This window comes from Mercenaria mercenaria, chromosome 14 (assembly GCF_021730395.1).
Source record: "Mercenaria mercenaria strain notata chromosome 14, MADL_Memer_1, whole genome shotgun sequence".
Lineage (NCBI taxonomy): Eukaryota > Metazoa > Mollusca > Bivalvia > Venerida > Veneridae > Mercenaria > Mercenaria mercenaria.
Window position 1 is genome coordinate 9,191,793 of NC_069374.1, and position 21,676 is coordinate 9,213,468.

Genomic DNA, 21,676 nt, shown 5'->3' on the forward strand with positions numbered 1-21,676 from the left:
ACGAACTTTTCTACCAAACTTTTTTTAATAGACCATTTGAAAAAAAAGCAGTTTTTAATCACTTTTTCAAATAATCGGGGCCGCTGTAAACGGAAGCTCTTGTTGTATTTGAAATCCCGCATCCAAATACCCAAACCCTCGCGCTCCTTCCCACCCTTTAGACCAGGGATTTTAGTGCCCTTCTTTAATTTTCGGGGCTGGGGGTGGAGGTGGGGTCTGGATTGGAGGGGATGCATGTTTTTCCCAAATCTTTGTTGTGAAAAGTTTTTTGTGTGAAAAGCAGATTGTTCTTTTTGCATCTAAACCCTTTGTTTTTTTTCCTCATATGAATGATATGTACAGACTTTCAGACATAAGGTTTATTCGGTTTTTAAAACAGGGCAAATTTTTTTTGTGTGTATAAATTTAATAGGTTTGGTTTTTAGTTTTTTCCCCCTTTTTAAAGTAGATTTTTTTAAGTTAAAAATGGGGTAAAAAAACAAAAAAACGGGGTTGTTTTTGTTTCTTTCCCTTTATTGATGATTTGGGTTTATTGCTGCTTCCCAAAATGTGGACTCCCGGGGTGAATTTCCTTTTGCTTCCCTTTCGGGATACGTGTGTACTTTTACCAAAACTAAACTCCCCGAGGAAAAATTTCTATGGAAAACTTTTATTGTATACTAAAAGTGCTTTTTACAAAAAAAATACCCAAAACGCACTGCCCGGATTTTTTAAAATTTTAATTTTAAATGATACATTTTTTTTACAGGGTCGTGTCGGGGCATTCATTTGATACCAGTTTAAATTTTCGTTTATATTTCAAGTTTGGAAAGTTTTTTTTTTTCAAAAGAACGTTTTGCGGAGGAAAAAAGGGTTAAAAGAAGTGTATGTTCGGACTCCAAATGATTTAAACAAGTGTAACATATTTGGGGCATGCTTTATTGATGATGGGGTCATTGCTACTTGCCCGATTTTGGCAAAATTACTTTGAAAAAGTGTGGTCTTTCTTCTTTTTTCTGGGCAGGATTTTGTAGAAAATAAAAGACAGTCCCTTTGGGTATATGTGAAAACATTTTCCGAACCAAAAGTTGCTGTTTTCCCTTTACAAAATAGTCATTAGTTTGTGGCAAATTGGGGAAAAAAAAATGGTTTAAAATTTCAAAAAGCTACGTCTAGGGGACTTTTGGGTTCAGTCTTGCTTTTAAAGACGGAAAACTGTTTACGGATCGGAAATCTCCGTCTACACTATGGGCATGAGCGGGCATTCTTCCCTTAAAATTTAAAAAAGATACTGAAACGCAGGGAATCCTTTTTTCAGTGAATGTCGAATGGTGTTCCCAGTACGAAATTTGGGGACAAAATTTTTTTTTGGTAGACAGGGGATAAAAGGGTTTATAACGTTTGATTCGTTTGGAAATTTTGGGAAACAACTTTTACTGAGGGTAACTTGATTCAAACCGATGTGTATGTGCTGCAAGAGAGGTAACCTGGGGTTTTTTTTTGAAGTAAAATCATTAAATTTTTTCAGTTTTTGTGAAAAAGCCAAAAATGGGGTTATCGGGGTAATTGTTAGAGAACCCAGCTGAAAACCCTTAGGATTCATTTTTGGGGGAAAAGGTATTTTTTCGTTTCCCAAATTTTGGGGGCAAAAATCATTTGGGGGGATACTCGGGGATTTTAGTTGGGCTTTCGCTTTTCTGTTACGGACGCTTTGGGGACAGGCACCCCAAAACCATGAATAATTTTCCTTTCGGTTTTTGATGTCTTCGACGAAAAGAATTTCAGCTTTTTCGTGCATAAACGTTTTATAAATTTTGGGCGGGTATTTTGACATTAAGGGTTTTTGCTCAACAGACCAATTCTTTTCGGGGAAAAAAACCCTTTTTAAAAACCCGGGATGGAATTGCCGGTGTAATTACGTGCCGAAACTTAAACAAAATATTTTTTTTTTTTGTATTTGCTTTTTCAAAAAAATGAAAATTTTGGGAATGCATATTTTTAAATTCCCACAAAGTGCCCGTAAAATTTTAAATAGTTGTGTTTGTTGTTACCCGTTTATGGAGCTATTGCCATTTTAAAATGGAGAAAATTTTTGGGGCAAGCCCTTTAAAAATATTAAAAAACAGCTGTGTTCTTGTTTACTGAATTTCAAATTTCCTTAACCCTTTATTTATAGTTGGGGTTTCTTTTTAAAATTTTTACCAAATAGTTGCCCCCCCCCCCCCCCCCCCCTTATTTTTTAAAAAAAAAGGTTTTTTGGAAATTATTCAAAGAAGGGGTGACGGTTTTTTGTCGTTTTTCGAAAGGAAAAAGTTTTTTGCTAATTTTAATCACCCTGGCCCCGGGCCCCTCGGTTTAGCTTAGAAAATTTTGGTTTAAAAAATTTTTCGTGCAGTACATCGCTATTTCTAAAAGGTATAGATTTGGAAAAATTTATTCTTTTTCTTTGATCAATTACCTTTCCTCACTGGGTCAAGTTCCATAATCTTAACATTTATTTTTTAGCAAAAAATTTTGCCCCCCTTTTTGGGCTTGATAAAAATTTTGGTTTAAAGTTTTACATGCCCAAATTTCTATCCCCAAAAAATAATGGGAGATTTTTGAATTTAAAACTTAAAACAGGGTTTTTTCGGGGGGTTTTTAAAAAACCAGTTGATAGATCAAATCCCATAACTCTGATATGTCCCCCTTTTTAACTTTAAAAAATCTTTTGTTTTTTAAATTGTGGGTTTAAAAATTTTCCCGGGTTTGTGACTTTTTTTCGAATGGCGGCTTGGTGTTTATGGGGAAAAATTTGTTTTGCCCCGCACTTGGTTCATCGCCTTTTTATCATTAATCAAATGTGTGTTCAATTTTCTGTTTTAGTTAAAAAATTTAAAGCAGGTTGTTAGATATAAATTATACGCAAAATATGAACAATTACTGCATAGGTTTTATTGATTTATTAGAAAATTGTCAAATTTTCATACCAAAAAATTTTAATTTTTCTTTTTCAATTTAAAATCCCCCAACGGGCGTAAAATTTTATTTTTTTCCAAAATATTGCCTTTAACACTTAAAATTTCAAAAGCTTAATCTCTGGTTTGTTTAAAATTTTTGAAAAATTTTTGTTTCTTTTGAAAATTTTCAAAAAATTTTTGGTTTTTTTTTAAATCGCCCAAAAAGAGTAAAATTTTTTTTATGGTATTGATGTTTTTTTTTGAAATTTTTTGTTCCCTTTTTAAAAATCCCTTTTTTAAAATTTTAACGCAAAAAATTTTAAGAATGTACGTCTGTATACTTTTTAATATATCGATAAAATAACGAATGGTAGGTTAACTGAGTGTTTTGTTCAGTTTATTCTATTGAAGGATGACTATTAAACATCTTTAAATGTTATATAGGAGAAATAATGAAAATTTGTTTAAACTGCAAATGAAACATATGTGAATCCAGATATAATGATATGTTGTTTTGTACTCACTTTAATAGTTTCTGTTGTATACTGATCACCACAGCCATATAGAAAAAGAGAAAAAGTATTAATGGCCCAAGAAATGTACCTCAGTCTGGAATTAGTTGTTTATTTATATTCTCTTTGGTACATAAATATTTCACTTTTGCCGAAACTGCGACTTTGATATAACTCAAAGGCAATGCGATAAAAAAAATAATATATGTTATACCAGTTTATGTTCCTTTATGTATTGATTTCACTTACTGTGGAAAAACTTTGAAAGTATTGCAAAGAATTCCATTAAAATTGACATCTTAACATACGACATTTGGCTGAAAACTAAATTTATCCTGATTAAACTGCAGATTAATTACAAAGTCTCTCCGATTAAAAGGAGTTCAGTTGACTCTATCAGCATCCTTGTTAAATTTTACATCATCAACAGCAAGCACCGTGTTCTGTATAAGGTCCAGTGTACATTATTTATAATTGTTAACAATTGTATACAGTTTCAATACTTTTCGCATGTTTATTATCAAATTGCACACATGTATATAATATATACAAATCATTGTATTTGTTTTTTTTTTTTTTCATATTTACTGGTGATATTTAAATATTCAAGCTATAATACTTTTGAAATGTTGAACCAAAACAACATTATGTATATAATTTAGTACATTTTATTACCGATTATCAATTCTGATTACATGCACTTCTCAGTAATTCATTTATAGTACTGGACCCGTAATTTTCGTTTGATTACGTAGATCTACGTTAGAGTTTTTCACCTGTTTCGTCGACTCGGAGAGCCAAGTGCTCATATGACTCTCCATGTCGGCCGCACAAATCGAAACAGCGTACGAATAATACATTGTACGTTGTAATACGTACTTATACGGAAATAACCAAAGCTGTTACGGACCCAGAACAAAAGCAGATACATGTATTGGAATTCTTCACCTAAACTGTAAACAAATACTTTTTAACACTACGTACAAGTTTTGACCACATTAACTTAAATACAAATATATTTTACATGATCAAATATTTTGTAAGTTTTATAAATTACACTCTGTATGTTCAAAAACAGTTCACAAATCAGATTTGAGTTGTTTTTTATCACTGTTTCATCGCTTTCGACGTGTTTCTGCAGCATCTGTTAAACGTTTAGGTCTTGCCCGGGTATTAATAACTGGGTTGTCCAGGGGCTGTCCTCGACGTTCGGGCGTTCCCATTACGCTTACTTGGGCATTTTCCATTTTACAGATGCCACACATGTAGGGACATTCCTCGGGTACATTGTAGTACATCTGACAGTACCTGGGCGGCCAGAATCGACAAAACCCAGGGTCGCCATTGATTGGGCACTGAGCTGCAAAACAAATGAGTCATGCTTAGGTCGTTTCAAATAGTTTTAGGGACAAAGAGTACCAATAGCTAGTAACGTTAAAACCTCCGAAAGTCTTCGTAAAATATTGGTGTATTGCATAACATATATACTGTCAGGAATTTCAAGCAAATGGTTGACCAGCGTTAAAGACACTAACCTCGAGATTTTGGTTAAAATGATCTTTGTTTAAAACTGAAGTTTGGCCATATCATGAACATTAGAATATGAGTTTATGTTTCTAAGCTATCTTAAAAATGAGTAATATGTGTATAATGCGTAAAATACTAGTATTAAGGCAGTTTACCTCGAGTAAAGGATTACAAACGTTTTTCGATTTTCACATAATTACATTTTCACTGGTGGATACTCCATTTGTGAAAATATTGCACTCTTCGTTCACTCGTTGATAAACATATTTCTATGGAATCACTTTGATAATATTATAACCAAAAGCCCCAAATTAACACAAGATCATACCAAATTCACACGTGTCACCAGTGAAAGGTTTTCTGCAGCTACATGCGCACGTGTTTGTGTCCAGTGTTCCTCCATTACTACATCTCTTGCCCGCGCACGGAGCTGAAAAAAGTGAACAAAACATCTTGTCAACTGAAACATTTCCAAGATGTCAAAAATCTGAATTAATATGGTTATAATCAAGTGCATGCCATGGCACGATTAATCGCCATTCTTTGCTAAAGAAGCAATTTTTAGCTCGACTATTCGAAGAATAGTCTAGCTATTCTACTCATCCTGGCGTCGGCGTCGGCGTCGGCGTCACACCTTGGTTAAGTTTTTGCATGCAAGTACATACAGCTATCATTTAAAGGCATATAGCTTTGAAACTTATTTATTCTTTTTCTAGGTCAATTACCAACCTCACTGGGTCAAGTCCCATAACTCTAACATGTATTTTGAGCAAATTATGCCCCCTTTTGGACTTAGAAAATTCTGGTTAAAGTTTTACATGCAAGTTACTATCTCCAAAACTAATGCAGGTATTGAATTGAAACTTCACATGTGTCTTCGGGGTTATAAAACTAGTTGATAGCACCAAGTCCCATAACTCTGACCTTCATTTTGGCCAAATTATGCCCCCTTTTGGACTTAGAAAATTCTGGATAAAGTTTTGCGTGCAAGTACATACAGCTATTACTAAAAGGCATATAGATTTGAAACTTATTTTTTCTTTTTCTAGATCAATTACCTACCTCACAGGGTCAAGTCCCACAACTCTGACATGTATTTTGGCCAAATTATGCATCCTTTTGGACTTAGAAAATTCTGGTTAAAGTTTTGCGTGCAAGTACATACAGCTATTACTAAAAGGCATATAGATTTGAAACTTATTTTTTCTATTTCTAGATCAATTACCTACCTCACTGGGTCAAGTCCCATAACTCTGACATATATTTTGGGCAAATTATGCCCCCTTTTGGACTTAGAAAATCCTGGTTAAAGTTTTACATGCAAGTAACTATCTCCAAAACTACTATAGATATTAAATTGAAACTTCACATGTGTCTTCGGGGTTATAAAACTAGTTGATAGCACCAAGTCCCATAACTCTGACATGTATTTTGGGCAAATTATGCCCCCTTTTGGACTTAGAAAATCCTGGTTAAAGTTTTGCGTGCAAGTACATACAGCTATTACCAAAAGGCATATAGCTTTGAAACTTATTTATTCTTTTTCTAGGTCAATTACCAACCTCACTGGGTCAAGTTCCATAACTCATAACATGTATTTTGAGCAAATTATGCCCCCTTTTGGACTTAGAAAATTCTGGTTAAAGTTTTACATGAAAGTTACTATCCCCAAAACTGATGCAGATATTGAATTGAAACTTAACATGTTTCTTCGGGGTTATAAAACTAGTCGATAACATCAAGTCCCATAACTCTGATATGTATTTTGGTCAAATTATGTCCCCTTTCGAACTTAAAACTCTTTTGATATTTAACATTTTGGGTAATAATTTCCTGCTTCTGTGACAATATTTCGAATAGTCGAGCTTTGCTGTCTTACGGGCAGCTCTTGTTAATGTCATTGTTATGGTATAAATAAACATTTGTGTCAAATTATCTGAAAATTCGTGAAAAGATAGAACCGCGCCATGCTGTAACGGAAGAGAACGGACGGGCGAAAAGATGACAAACTCAAATATATATCTTGTCCCCCAAGAATGGAGATGAGAGAGTAAGAACAACGAAAGATTTCTTGGTGTGTATATGACCGCCATCCTTCTCCTCCCCTACAAACACATGCTCTAACGATCCGCCTCTCCTCCCCATACGAACATACTCATACGTTCTACAACCTCCCGTCATCCCCACTAACACAATCATACATACGATCACAGAGGCCGCACATGACTGGGCAGTAGTCTCTCTTTATGTTAAAGTATCGGTCACATTCTCCGCAGCCCACCGTTCCTCCCTGACTTGAACACATTCTCATATCGTTTCCATTGTCGCCGTAGTTTCTACAAGATGCTAAAATGCAAACATAGTTCTTATACTTGCTACATGTTCTTCTTTTTCAGATGGTCTGCGTTTTTATAAAATGCATACAATTTTCTAGAATGCAAATAACTTGATAAATGTTTTAGTCCAAACTATAAGCCATTTAAGGTAAAAAAAAATAAAAGATCCTTATTTCACGTAATTCCATATACCTAATATAATGGGAAAATCTACACTAAAACTCGCACGATGACGGGAAACAATAGCTTAATGTTCGACGTTGCCTTGTCGGTTAGGGTTCCTCTTCTGGAACTAAATGATAAAGGTTGTAATCCGGTTAGTTAGCTCACATATTGTTGAAGAATGGTTACTTATTGCCTAATGACATTTATAATTTAAGTATTGGATTCGGAATGTAGGTTTCAGACAGTACAAAGCAAAGGTTCTTTCATAAACGGTTGGTATTATTATAAAACAACATTTTACTTAGTTCTGATACTGTTAAACACAAGAGACAAACTCTCCGTAAACCTTTTTTGAAATCACATTACTTTTAATGATTGACAAACGCCTGTTTCTTTGTGGCACACGAACTTGTGATATTATTGTGTCATACCTTCGTCGTCACGGACCCCAGTGTAACGGCAACCGAACGATGATGTAAATGTTGTGATATTCGGCGTGGTGACTACTTTCGTGGTACCTGTTCCATCTGCAGAATAATGAACGATTTTATATACTGTATATCTGCATGTATGTTATAACTGGATGATTGAAATCAATAGTTATGATGTCTTCATGAATACTGCGTCTATCTATATTTCATGGCAGTTATTAATTCTAATTTGCTATTTGAAACCAAGAAATTATTCTCCACCAGTAGGACACCAGTGCAATAGTTTCACGAGTACATATACACTACAAGTAAGGATAGTCCACTTGTACGTTATGCATGTTTGACACATTTGTACACATACCGTTGCATATCTTACGGGGCGACGAGTCATTCCTCATGTGCGTTGAAGATTAAGGTTAATGCCACATGCAAGATATTCTACACATAGAAATCCAATCCTCGTTAACGTTGTAGTGAAACGTTTCTGACATACCTGTAAACGTACCATCTCATACCTCACACCTTTGGTACATTGCAGTTTTAGATCATTACAGTGACATATACTACAGAAACCGGGACATTCCTCCGCTACGTTGCAGACACATCCCATACATGTACGGACATTCATCGGACACGTTGTAGTACATGTTTAATTGATTATTGACATGCATATAAACTTACCACCACAAATCCCACACATGTAAGGACATTCCTCGGGTACGTTGTAGAATCTTTCACAATAGCTTGGTGGCCAGTCACGGCCGCAGATCCAGTTGTCGCTAACGGGGCAGTCAACTGAAATCGAGTTAGTGTCTTTTTGTATGGAAACATGGACATCTTTTAAATTCCTATTCTCTTAATAGTCTTCTTTTTATATGTATGTACTATATTGTAATGCATGTCTTTTCGGGTTATATATAATGCAGAATTCCGGACGATTAGTTGGCTTTCGACCCGTGACACTGTCGGACACCAACGTATCTCTGTGAGAAATATGAATATGCTAGCGACAGACGTACATTTCTTCTTAAACTTGTTTTACTTTATGCTTTATAGCATCTAAGTACCTTTTACGTTTTTCCGTGGAAAGCAAAGCGTACTTTTATCATACAATACAATACAATGCTCTTGAGTGTCTCCCACCTAACTAGAGGCATGTACTGGTTCTCCCCAGGAAAGACGGCTTCGCGTGTATCGGTGCTATACACCGGGCACGTTAAAGAACCAGACTGTCTATTCGAAAAGAGCTAGGCTATATAAGTTAGTCGGACACGTCTGTATCTGAAAAGTTCTCTCTGTCTGTTCTAGGGGCTTTATCTCACTCTGGTCAGATCGCTCTGTGTCTGTATCTGTACTAGCAGAGGATGAATTTCGCACCCTGTGTGGCTGCAGTATATGTCAAGCCCCTTCGAACGGTTTTATCATGAAAAGGGAGCTATAGAAATCTGATATAATAATAATAATAATAATATATAACAATAGATATAATTTTCATATAGTGATTCTTTTTTTACAACATTTTGAAGGAATGTAGATGTGAAATAGTTTTAAAAGTAAACATGAACAGTACTTACTTATTTCACACCTCTCGCCGGTGTAAGGTTTAGGACATTCACATTTGCACGTGCTTTCATCTAAAGTACCGCCATTATAGCACACTAGTCCTCCGCAATCTGTGTACACAACCATTATGTTACATATTAGTAAAATTGTTACAGCAATGATTTTATGCTATAAATATATTTTAGCATTTTAATGAAGTGAAAGAAAATAGAATGTACTGAACCCTTTTTTTTAGTATATTTATCTCCATATAATGTTTTACGGTCGGTCTATTTACACAGTTTTAGAAGCTTAATCTTATTCGATTTATTTTAGGGAAAAAATGCTTATTTTCATACACACAGTATTAAGGACAGCTTTTTGTATTTGCTTTACAATGTGATATGACTAAAGAAATTAAGATAATCATATTTAGATAACTCATATACAAATGGCAGCATACAACACTGGTAACAAGGCATGGGAAGTTTTCATTAAATTATATACATCTGGATTTGGGGGTTTGGAAACTGCCGGAGTGTTGAGTGTTAGTTTATAAAGAATTCATTGTGCCAAATATTACCATGCAGCAAATGTTACATAGAGCAGGGGAACATTGGCAGATCAAATCAAGTGTTAGAATCACGCGGATTATGGAGTTTGTTCGAGTAAAAGTCCCTAAAACGTTCGTCCTAGTACGGAACTCAAGAATACAGTCATTGAGCTTACATAGTTATCAAAGTTATAAATGGCTTACCACATAATCCGTTGATGCAATTATTTGGGCAGCTCTCGCATCTTAACCCGGCTGTATATGGGTAAGCTAGGTCGGTTTGCCTGAATAAAAGAGCACTTGAGTTTTTGAAATGCACACTGTGTTCTAATACATGTGAATATATCTGGCTCTGTATACTATCATGTGCCTTTCGGAATTTTTTGCACCGTGACACGGCTATTATGAAAACAAGGAGAGCGCAGATCTATGGCTCGCGGGTTCGTGAGTTCGATCCCTGGGTAAGACGTATGTTCTCCATGAAAATGGATTAAAGTCATTGTATCTGACATCATGCGTCCTCCACTTCTGATTCATGTGGGAAAGTTAGCAGTTACTTTCAGAGAACAGGTGTGTACTGGTACAGAATCCAGAAACACTTGTCAGGTTAACTCCCGGCCATTAAATAACTGAAATATCGTTGAAAATGACGCTAACCCCATAACAAACAAAAAAATTATGAAAGGATATGTTTGTAAATAATATACTAAAACATGATAACTGAAATAATTTACCTGTTTTTCTCTTTGTTCCTCTTAAAACTTGTTTTACTGACAAGAACATATGCCCATGGATAATGTTATTAAACGGGACATATATAGTACCTTCTTTCAGTTTTCTTACCTTAGAAACAGAATCCTGATATCTAAAATTTTATATTATCATTCATTTGCGGGTTATTCATTTACTAGAAATCATAAACCTTGAACCCCCATCCCACAAATCTCATTTTGGTCGAAAAGGCGTTGCAAACCATACATATGATATTCAAAATAGATTATCTGTGTGTATAACATAGTTACAGAGATTAATTCTCCTACTTAAAAGGATAAAATCATACTGACCCTGCAGCGTAGTTACATACGTAATATCGCACGTACTGGGTCTCCGGGCACTCGGCGTAACCACACCCAATCAGATACGTACCATTCTGTACTATCTATAGATAATAGAATATATATTTTAATTATGCACACAGATTCATACAAACTTATCGAGTTCTTGTTAATGACCATACGTTTTCTTTCAGAAAGTAGAGAAAATATTTGAATTTGTGCACCAACTGTGTGGACGAGCACGCGAAACACGTGTACGTTATGCATTTGGAAATTTCTTTTAAATAATTATGTGTATACGAAGTCTTAGAATAGCAGGGGCCTAGGTCATGTACAAACATGTGGTTGGGAGCACAGCACGCGTGTGTTTAGCAGATATTTTCGTTGATATTGATTTTTTTTTTCAATAAAACATCAAAGTAAATTTTTTTTATGCTTTTAAAAAGCAAAGGAATTGACACAATTATGCCTTTCTGCAAAATATTACTTTTTCCCTCATTCTCAATTGCTTTTTGGTTACAGTTTCCGGAACAGAAGCATCTTTCAAATGCACGGTGATGTAGGAAACGTCCTTGGAAGTAAACTAAATGTCTGATGTACTGGAAAATGCGTACCATTGATTATTTTCTGATACCTCTTCGTCATTTTTACAATTTTCTATGGAAAACATTTAAAGTCGTTTTCAGGGTTGCAGGTATATATCTCACGGTATGTCTCTTTAAAAAGTTAAAGTAAAAATAGTACCTGTGTGAAGTGTGCTATTTGTCTCCATCCATCTTTACCCAGGTATGAATCTGGTTCGAGCCCATATCTGTACACGCTAATTTCATCATACCACATTTGTATAGCTTCTGGCCACGTTTCAAACCCTACAGCTACATTCTGGCCAAAAGACATTCCCATTTCTACAAAAAAGCAGGTAAACACTGTTGTTTTATAGAGAACAAAGCCGTTTAAGTTGTGTATATAGTGATTAAATGCTTTCTTGACTTAGTCAAACTATACATTCAAATCGCTTAAATCATTTCTTTCTTTTGTTTCGTGTTCGTTGGTTTGTGGATTAACACTGTTTCATAAACAGTATTTCAGTTACGTAACGACGGGTAGTTAACCTAACTAGTATACCTGAATTCTGTATCAGCATCAACCTTTTTTCCTACATTACCATATTTAGTAGAAAGATCATTGCTTTTGTGAGGATTTTAGGTTTTAAACAATAAACACTCCTATGGCACAACATAAACTGTTATTAATAGAACAATCCGATAATCTATACTCTTAAAGTCTTAATAGCTGCAAAAGTGGACACATTGTATGCTTTCCACTGACAAAACTCCTTGAACAAAAATGTAATCTTAATAATGTCATGTAGTGATATACCTCCAAGTTACTTGCTGAACTTACCTGAGACAGTTCTCTCTGTATCATGTGCCAGTTTGCACTGTTTTGCCCATTTCTGTGCTACTGCGGCTACGCGATCATCCCATTGCTACAGAGAGTGAATAACATTTTTCGTTGTAAATTCTGTAGTTGTCCAAAAAGTTGTTTATTATCATATGGTTAGTAATTATGCCTAACATCATAACTCTCACTTCCATTTTTTCAGGAATATGGACATTTTTGTGCATACATTTAAGTTTTGCTCCAGTCCAATATTCTTGAATATTGTTAGATCTATAGCTTTGAAAGTTTGTATATATTGTGTTGATGTGTTTTTGTAAATATCTAATGTTGTAAACATGCATTTCCATAACACAGATGATATCTCTTTCATGACTTTAAGAACATATCAGTACCCATGGAAACTGGAATTTTGCAGATTCGGTTATTTGAAACAATTATTTGTTATTAAATTGAGATAAATTAACTACGCAATAATAGGTAAGACACAACTGAAACTAAGAGGCGTTATAACTGAAGTGACACTGTGTATCTCATCCGCTATAAAAATTTAAACTTTATGAACTTTTTTTAATGAACGCTTTTAAATTTTAAGTTATGAAAATGATCCCTTGAATTTCTTAGTATTTTGATCCTGTTTTTCTACGAAAGAAATATCATTAAATGTACAGTCATTGTAATAGTTTCACACTATTGACACTTGTTCTATACAATTATCAATTAATTATTATATAGACGTCGCTTTCATCCTTTTGTTTAATAATTTATTTATGTCTCATCCATGCATATATACATAGTACAAAACATTTAATAAATACTTCAATAAAAAGCATGGCCAATCTATCATAGATTTATAGAAGGCTATATGTGACTTAAAAATACTAATTAAAATTGTTATTCAATGTTACTGAGTATATTACTATCTGATTCATATCTACAAAAGTCCAATAATATATTCCATCCACATTTACAGATAATCATGTATGCAATACTAGTATTATATTAATATGGATATTGCTTATTAACAAAGCATACTGCACTTAAATCTACTGTTGTTTTTAATAAATACATGAATAAATAAATAATATTTAAATAATTGATAAATAAATAATACATGAACGAATAATCAATATCTTAGACATTTAAGGATTAAGATATATAACAAACCCTGACATAGCAACCCTGATAAAGTGTGATATGATGTATGAAACAGTAACATATACTAATTTATACATGTTTAAAAATTAAATTACCATTGCTAATCTATACTTTAGGATCTGCCATAAAATAATGACGATTAAAATACTGAAAAGAGAAAAACTGCAGCACTACTGGGCATAATAAGAAATGTTTTGAAAATGTAGGAGAGACACTATAATAAACACACTTTACTTTTCTTTACTTGTACTTGTATTGTGCTCATTTGACACATTACCCTGACATATCAGTATGTGGTTATACTACGGTATGAATGGGCACAGTTATTATCAATCAGGGCACCTTGTGACGAACTGTAACATGACATATGTGGTCAACGTGTGTAATAAACCTGTTATTGCCTTTCTCTGTCTGTCGATTTGATTGATATATACACTTTTCTTTAAGCGTCACATCCTTGAAATATTCATTAAATCATGAGTCACGGTTATTTGTGTACAGTCAAAATAATAGAAAGTCATGTAAATTAGATGTTAATCAAATTTTAATTGTTTCGCTGAAACGGACCAACTTAAAAATTAAATTTGACTTTGATAGTGTTTGAAGAAAAAAAAACACACTTTGTTCGAGAAATCAAGTTTTTTTTATAGACTATTCATAATTTTTATTTTCAATCTCTTAAAACTATGACACATGTACATGTATTCGTACATGTTAAACAATCAAGTAACTGTTAATATCAAAATGGACGATAACTTTATAGTAGTGCATGTCTTGAAAGTAATTTGAATAGTAACTAATTAAAGGTGTACCAAGCAAAATTTCGTACTTGAATATATGAACAAATACTCCAAAAATTGTATGTAACCGTAAAAATTAACAGGTTGTGTATTAACAATATTACGCATTAGGTTTAGATAATAGTATACATGTATAATAGTTAAACATAGTACATGTATATACCATTACAACCGCTTGAACAACTGGAAGTCTTTTTAACAATAAATTGTTATTTCATTATTAATCTAGCTGTACATACACGATTAATTGATATATCTAGCAAAGATAAATTCTTATTTCACATACGTGGTAAAAATATCTAACGATACAAATTTAAGTGAAAGGCATGCATTGGATATCTTTAATATACCTACAATATAGATTTCATGATATAAACATGGCAAGTACAATACCAACATGAAATATGAGCGAGGCGAAGTGTACTTTTTAATCGATAGCTTTATATCTGTCCATAAAGTAGGAATATGTTGACAAAACAACTTACCAAGGAAACGAGGTCGGCAGCTGGGGGTTGGACGCTGGCCCGGAGACTGTTGTGTATTTGTGTGATTCTCAATCTATCGTCTATATTAACACCGGCTTTGGTCAGCAGTGAAGAATCGGTCATACACAATGTGTGTCCAGGAATCTTCTGGTACTCTTCTGTACAAGACAGCTGGTAAATATTTGAAACGTTGTTTATTTTGATAAGGTATTCCAGTCAATATAATAAAAAATACTGACGTTCATCGCAAGTAGAAATACATCAAGTATGAAATTCCAATCTTAATTATTATTATCATTATCATTTTGACTTTAATTATTGTTGTTGTTGTTACAAAAAAGGAGAAAAATTGAAAACTTTGTAAAAGCTTATATTCGACCGCTTTATACATTTTCAAATCTATATTACAATCAAACATCTGCGTACAGAACGTTAACTAAAACGCTTTTAAGAAAATAAACTTGATCCATATTTAACGTGCAGGCTACGTACAAATATTTCTAAGTCCCAGCATTTGTATACCTGATTTAAAAATGTGGTACACAATCAATGTAAATATTTTTTTTCGAGAATTTAGTTTACTTCTTCCTAAAGATTTATTTTACCTGTAACCATTGTTTAAAGCTGGTGCGATCACTTTACACGATAAACGTTCTGACAGATCGTAATAAAACGCACAAATGTACATATTCATTGCATTTATTTTCATGCACTGAAAAAAAAACTTTTACTTACTGCTTACTTACTGGGCAGGGGAGCACTGGTCCAGTAGTTATAAGGTGTCCGAGGGTCATGTGTTCGAGCCCACCTTTGGGCACGACCACGCTTCCTCATAAGACACCACTACTGGTTTTCCAGGAAGAGTGATTCAAATAAGATTGAAGCTTTCATTATAACTGTGCTAAAATAAATTAGCATAAACAAACTTACTGCGTCCGGAGCAATAGCAGGTTGCCTGGTTCCTGTCGTTCCGCCAGTATTCATAGTGGTTGCACCACTCGAAGTCCCAGCACCGACCGTCGTCGGTTGGTTGCTTCTAAATCCACCTGGCAAATTTATTCCAAATGTCTGCGGTGCAGTTGAAATTCCTCCACCAATAGTAGATCCGCTGCTCGACTGACTCGTGTCGAAAGTCGATCCTATTTCACTTATCGTTCCTCTGCCAAAAGTAGTTCCACCATTTCTAGTATTTACTCCTGTGTTTGAATCGGTGCCTGAATTCGTCTGTTGGTCAACGGTAAATCCGCTTCCAAATGTAATTCCAGTTGCTGGATCGAAAGTAGTTCGTTGACCTGTAGTCTGTCTATTGTTAAGGTTTGTAAATCCACCAGTAGATGGGACTATACTGGAAGGAACGTTTGTAAAACCACCAGTAGATGGGACTATACTGGAAGGAACGTTTGTAAAACCACCAGTAGATGGGACTATACTGGAAGGAACGTTTGTAAAACCACCAGTAGATGGGACTATACTGGAAGGAACGTTTGTAAAACCACCAGTAGATGGGACTATACTGGAAGGAACGTTTGTAAAACCGCCGGTTGATGGGACTATACTGGAAGGAACGTCAGTCGGCGGTCTGTTACTTCCGGTTGAACTGCCTATTGCATCGGTTCTTCCGGTCCAGAAGTCAGCTGATGTACTTGGAAAACTGAAACCTCCAAAATTGGTAAATATGTCTTCAAATGTTGTATTACCAGTGCTTGCAGTAAAAGGATTTACGTCCGATGTTTGAGGAATATTTGAGTTGCCTGTTGGTACGTTTTGAAAAGTGGTGTTATTTCGCGGTACTACGACTACTGTGACGTCATTAGTACCCGTAGTTTGTTGTGTACTTTGAGTATTAACATTCGGATTTTGATTTAATCCAGTATTTTGAGTGGTTGGTATATTCGAATTAACATTTTGAGTGTTTTGCAGATTTTGTAACATCTGGGCTTGCAAGTTTCTTTGTTGCCGTAGCAACACGTCCACTGGAATTAGATTATTTGCACCTAAAGACGGCGCTGCTGCGCGCGTGCCACCATTTAAATTATTCATCATATTCTGGGTCATTCGGTTTAACTGGTTGACCAGTCGGACACTCTGACTAACACTCGGAGTGGCACCCTGTGAAGCGGCTGGATTACGTAGATTTTGAAGCATAGCTTGTTGTAAGAGGCTGTTTCTTGTTTGAAGCACTGGAATAGAAATTGTTTGTATAAAAGGTGATTTTAAGCCAAGTACTTAAAAAAATCCTTACCTTATTGACAGTTGAATCAAGGTGATCAAGGGCTTTTCATTGGCCGAACCCTCTAATGATGTAACGTAACGTATAAAAAAAAGTAATCGGCGCATGGCGAAATGTTGTGACAGACTATTTAAACTTAATGTCACTGTTTACAAGACTTATTACAAATATGTGTCAGAAGATTTCATTGAACGACTCCTTGTATAAATTATCCGACGGTGAATAGTCGGTATTACTGACCGGTCAATAGTACAAATCTGAAGGAAAAGATGCTAAAAATTTATTTCTGAGGTCATGTTATAAAACACTTATTGAATGGCTAGCCGGACCTCGGGCGATAGTTTTGACTATTGACCGACAAGGCATTCAAGAAGTGTACAATATTGCAATGTATTGAAGGTTGTCTCTGGGTATATCAGTGTGACTTTGGCCGAATATTCGAACTTCTAACTTATAGGTATATTACGACATTATCAAGTGCTGTCTGTAGCAGCGTGAGGTTATAACGTAACAAAAAGACTGCAGAAGTAAAATTGTTTACTAAACGTTTAAAGGCGTCGGAAGGTAATAGAGCAGCGGCCAAATTTTCGCCTCATAAAACATAATAAACAAATCAATCTACTTATAAGAAACACACTTTGACTTTTCAAATTCTGTTGATATTTGATATAGTGGTTTCGCTGGTTTCACGAACATTCATTTGAAAATCATGGTAAACAGTGTTTAATATACAATGAGATTCATTAAGACACGACCTTGTTATCTAACGTTAGATAAAGACTTTGATTCATGAATAGTAATAAGATCCTACAAATATAATTTTGAGTAAACATGCACGACCTTGTAATCTGTTGCCATATCAATTATTACAGATTAAAGTTCTGGTTGATTGTTCTCGGAATCCGAATCAATACTAATTGGCCTTCCGCGTACAATAGCAAGTTCATCTTAATGCTAATATCCATTTATTTAAGAGTTTTCAAGGATAGCATTTCCCCCACTTGGGACAAGTTAAGGGTTATTATTGTAAATAGGCCATGGTTAACAATTGTGTTCACGTTCGTCTCTGTAACGTTATAGGTTACACTCTTGACAGAACGAACTAAAATCGGCACCAGTACCTAATTGCAACGTATATAGAGGATTGCATCGCTAATTGGATGGTTAGTTGGATAAAGCAGTTACTGAGCACGACCTTGAGACCTGTCATCTGCTAAATAACAACAGATTAATCGAACATGTTCAGCTGCTCATAAATGATGTTGTCGATGACGTATAACTTTGGCTAATATTTTCTCTAAAGTCTCGATCAATGTTAAGTGGCGGTTCTCGTATAACAACAAGTTCATCATAATGCAACCCTTCCCATATTTTAGAGATAACGAGAATAACATTTCCTCACTTGGGACTGGGCGAGAGCTTCAGTTGATCTAAGTAGTGCATTGTTTATAACAGAACGTATAATAGTCCAAGGTTCCATTAATTTTAGACTGTCTATAATCTGTACCAATACGTAATAGCTGGACCGCTTTTGTCCCACGTTGTATACATAGCTTGTTGTATTAAGTGTGCATGGGACGCTCCTGTTAATCCCGCGAAACACCGCTTTTTGTGTAATATCCACCACCCAGCTGGCTGATGGAGGATTGTTGAATCAACTCGGTTTCACGCCCGTCCCTGACATAACGTCCAGTGGGGCATCCTAGAGATTTTCTCCAAATACAAAAGCATGAATGTCAGCATACGGCGTAGTTTTGTGCCGACGTGAGTCAAAGCCCAAGAAAAAAAAACGGTTTGCACATATATATACCTTTTTACGTAAGATTAAAAGCCATTTATTTTCCGGAAACTCTTTTGTCGTCAGAACAGATTTTATCAAAAGGTTCTGTATATTGGAATATCAATCATTTTGTTTTACCATATGGACAATGCCTACTGAATAGGACTGTAGGGTTCCTCAGTTTCTTTACATCTTATATTTAATACAAAGCTATGAAACTCCAGTATCATTGTTGTTTGAGATGTAAGACGAACCCTGTGTTTCTCGTAAAAAAATGCTTATACAGCAGCGCAGAGTTCAACACTAGACCGCATAGCATGTTAAATACAAGGCCTATGACTTAGGGTCCACAAATTTATTCCTTAGAGTACACGTTTAAACCGTCTAACGTCTGTATTTTGTAAAACATTTAATGTCACAGCATCTCAGGTTGATTGTCTAATTTTACCTTTACTTTAAGAAAAGACATGTTTTGACAACTGCGTGACAAGCTGGTTTTCACATTTGCACAAACAAATGAAAAATGCATTTCAACGCGAAGTTTTGCAATAAACCTTTCAGAATCAAGGTCAAAAATAGTTAAACAATAAATTATTAGTGGTACGTTTTGTGTCACTTTACTGTCCCGTATCAAATACATTTTTGTACATTTTAACACCGCTTAAACTTACAGTCGTGTAAGAAAAAATATTATCAAAGAAATAAACATTACAGAAAACACATAAGGTAATGTGAAAACCTGTCAACTCATGTTTTCATGGGGAAACTGCGGTTTTATGGCTTTTATGGTCAAAGGGGCCGTAAAACGCGTGTAAAGGTCAGTATTAAGTCAGGTAAGAAATATTTAGAACTTGCTATCACAAAGAGGCGACAAGGTTTGCATGTCTAACATATCATGTTTTGCACCGCCAGTGAACTATTTTCACTCCGTTATGAGCTGCGTAGATGTCGTTGATGTACCAGTTTTGTCAAAGTATTTTTTATACAATAAACTCTCTCGTATAATGTCATGTAGGTCTTGAAGTATTGCGATGTTCTTTGTAGATTTTGATGCTGTTCTTGGTACTTTTTTATTTATATATTTTTACTTATTTGTTCTTATGTACGACCCTCGTAGACCTTGCTATTTTTGGAAAATATTGCATTCTGTTACAAATATTTGTGACGTATGAATATTTGTTATTTAGGTAAAATTGAAATCATGCAACAGCATCTACTATATACGTTCACGATAAAATATCATTACACATATTCTTTATAAATACAGTGAGCATAGTGGTCTAGATAAAGATATGACTTCGTGTTGGGAGACATAGAATAAAAAAAATGAAATGACTGTCTGAATTAATATTTATGCAAGCGTCATTTGCGATCTACGTTTTACGGGTTGTGGCGGTGACGCAATCGTTACATACGTCGTAAAGGCCCCGGTTTGATTCCCCACCCCGTAGCCACGGAAACAAAATTAAAGATTTATCAGTTGTGTTATCAGTCTGCACAGCAAACATACATAGTAGAACAGAACAGAATAGAACAGAACAAAACACTGAACCGTTGTATTTTTCCGAATTAACCAATTGTGATCTGGCCCCGTGTTCACAAAACATTTTTCGATCTCAGCTGAGTTTGAGTTTGAAATTTTAATATCAGTTTTACGAAACTTTCAAGCTTAAATTCCAAATGGGACTGACCATCAATACCGAATAATCACTTTAAAATAATTATTAACTGAAAAGTTTGGGTTAAACATGCTATTTAGATATAATGAGAAATTAAGTTTCATTATCAAACTCAGCTGAGACTGAAAATGTTTTGTGAACACGGGGCCTGGGTTCCAACGAAAATTACTGTTAAACACTTAGCATTCGCGAGCAAATTATTTTCGCTAGAAATCCGGAGTTTCAACTCTCACTCGTGAAAAGTTTTTATCCGTATAATACATTGAATATCCAAAGGCATTCGGGTTTCCAGTTTTATAACGTCGTGAATTAAACATGTTGCGAATAACTAGAATAAGGAAAATACGGAGCAACTATTGTTCCTTGCGAATTTAAAGTGTTTAACAGTATTTAAAGCATAACGCTTTTCAGTAAAGCCTCAACATACATGGTACATGTTTTAAGTATTTTCTTAAAATCAGTTTTATAAGATATTATTTCTTTTAAGAATGAGATATAAGCATTACATTAAAAATGTAATAATATACTTACTATTAGCCATTTGCAGCTGACGAAATGGGGACCTTTGTGAACAAACTATTCCAAAACTATACAGAAAAATCAGGAATTTCATCTTTGATGAATACATTTCAAAACCGCTTCTTTCAAACCAAATGTCAGAAATCTATTAACAGATCAAACAGTAGCTTCTATTTTACACATGCAGTTTTATCGTATACATATCATCGTCAGTACTTTCTGAATTCCTCAATAATGTCCTTGTGTTTTTTATGAGTATTTAAATATTAAACGTTCAAATATTAGCTCATTGGATTGAACATCATCAAATGTGCAATTCGCTTTAGTTTTGTTATTATATTTCATAACTGCATCGCTTGTACAAAATATCGGATGAGTTGACAGCGCATGCTCATAAAATGTGACGTTTTAATGATTATCCAATCATTATCAATTATACAAGAAAATAGTCCGGCATATAGTGTATGCCTCACCTAATACATTTATTTCTAATGCGGAGTTGACAGGCTTATTAATAGTAATCAGAACGTAAAATCATTATTGTGTTTTGGACATTTATTGTCAACTATTAGTTTGGTTTGCGAT

General features: G+C 34.7%; 1 protein-coding gene across 1 annotated transcript; it reads right to left on the reverse strand.

The window, feature by feature from the left end:
- Positions 1–3,308: 3,308 nt before the first annotated feature.
- LOC128548358 (uncharacterized) lies at positions 3,309–21,447 on the reverse strand. Its single transcript, XM_053522912.1, has 13 exons — positions 21,104–21,447; positions 15,814–17,063; positions 14,884–15,054; positions 12,444–12,528; positions 11,784–11,944; positions 11,049–11,143; positions 10,189–10,268; positions 9,464–9,562; positions 8,571–8,684; positions 7,890–7,985; positions 7,163–7,303; positions 5,286–5,387; positions 3,309–4,790 (listed from the first exon to the last, which is right to left on the reverse strand). Exons 1-13 carry the CDS (start codon positions 21,198–21,200, stop codon positions 4,546–4,548), a joined length of 2,736 nt encoding a protein of 911 aa, XP_053378887.1. The 5' UTR covers positions 21,201–21,447; the 3' UTR covers positions 3,309–4,545.
- Between the last annotated feature and the right edge of the window lie 229 nt (positions 21,448–21,676).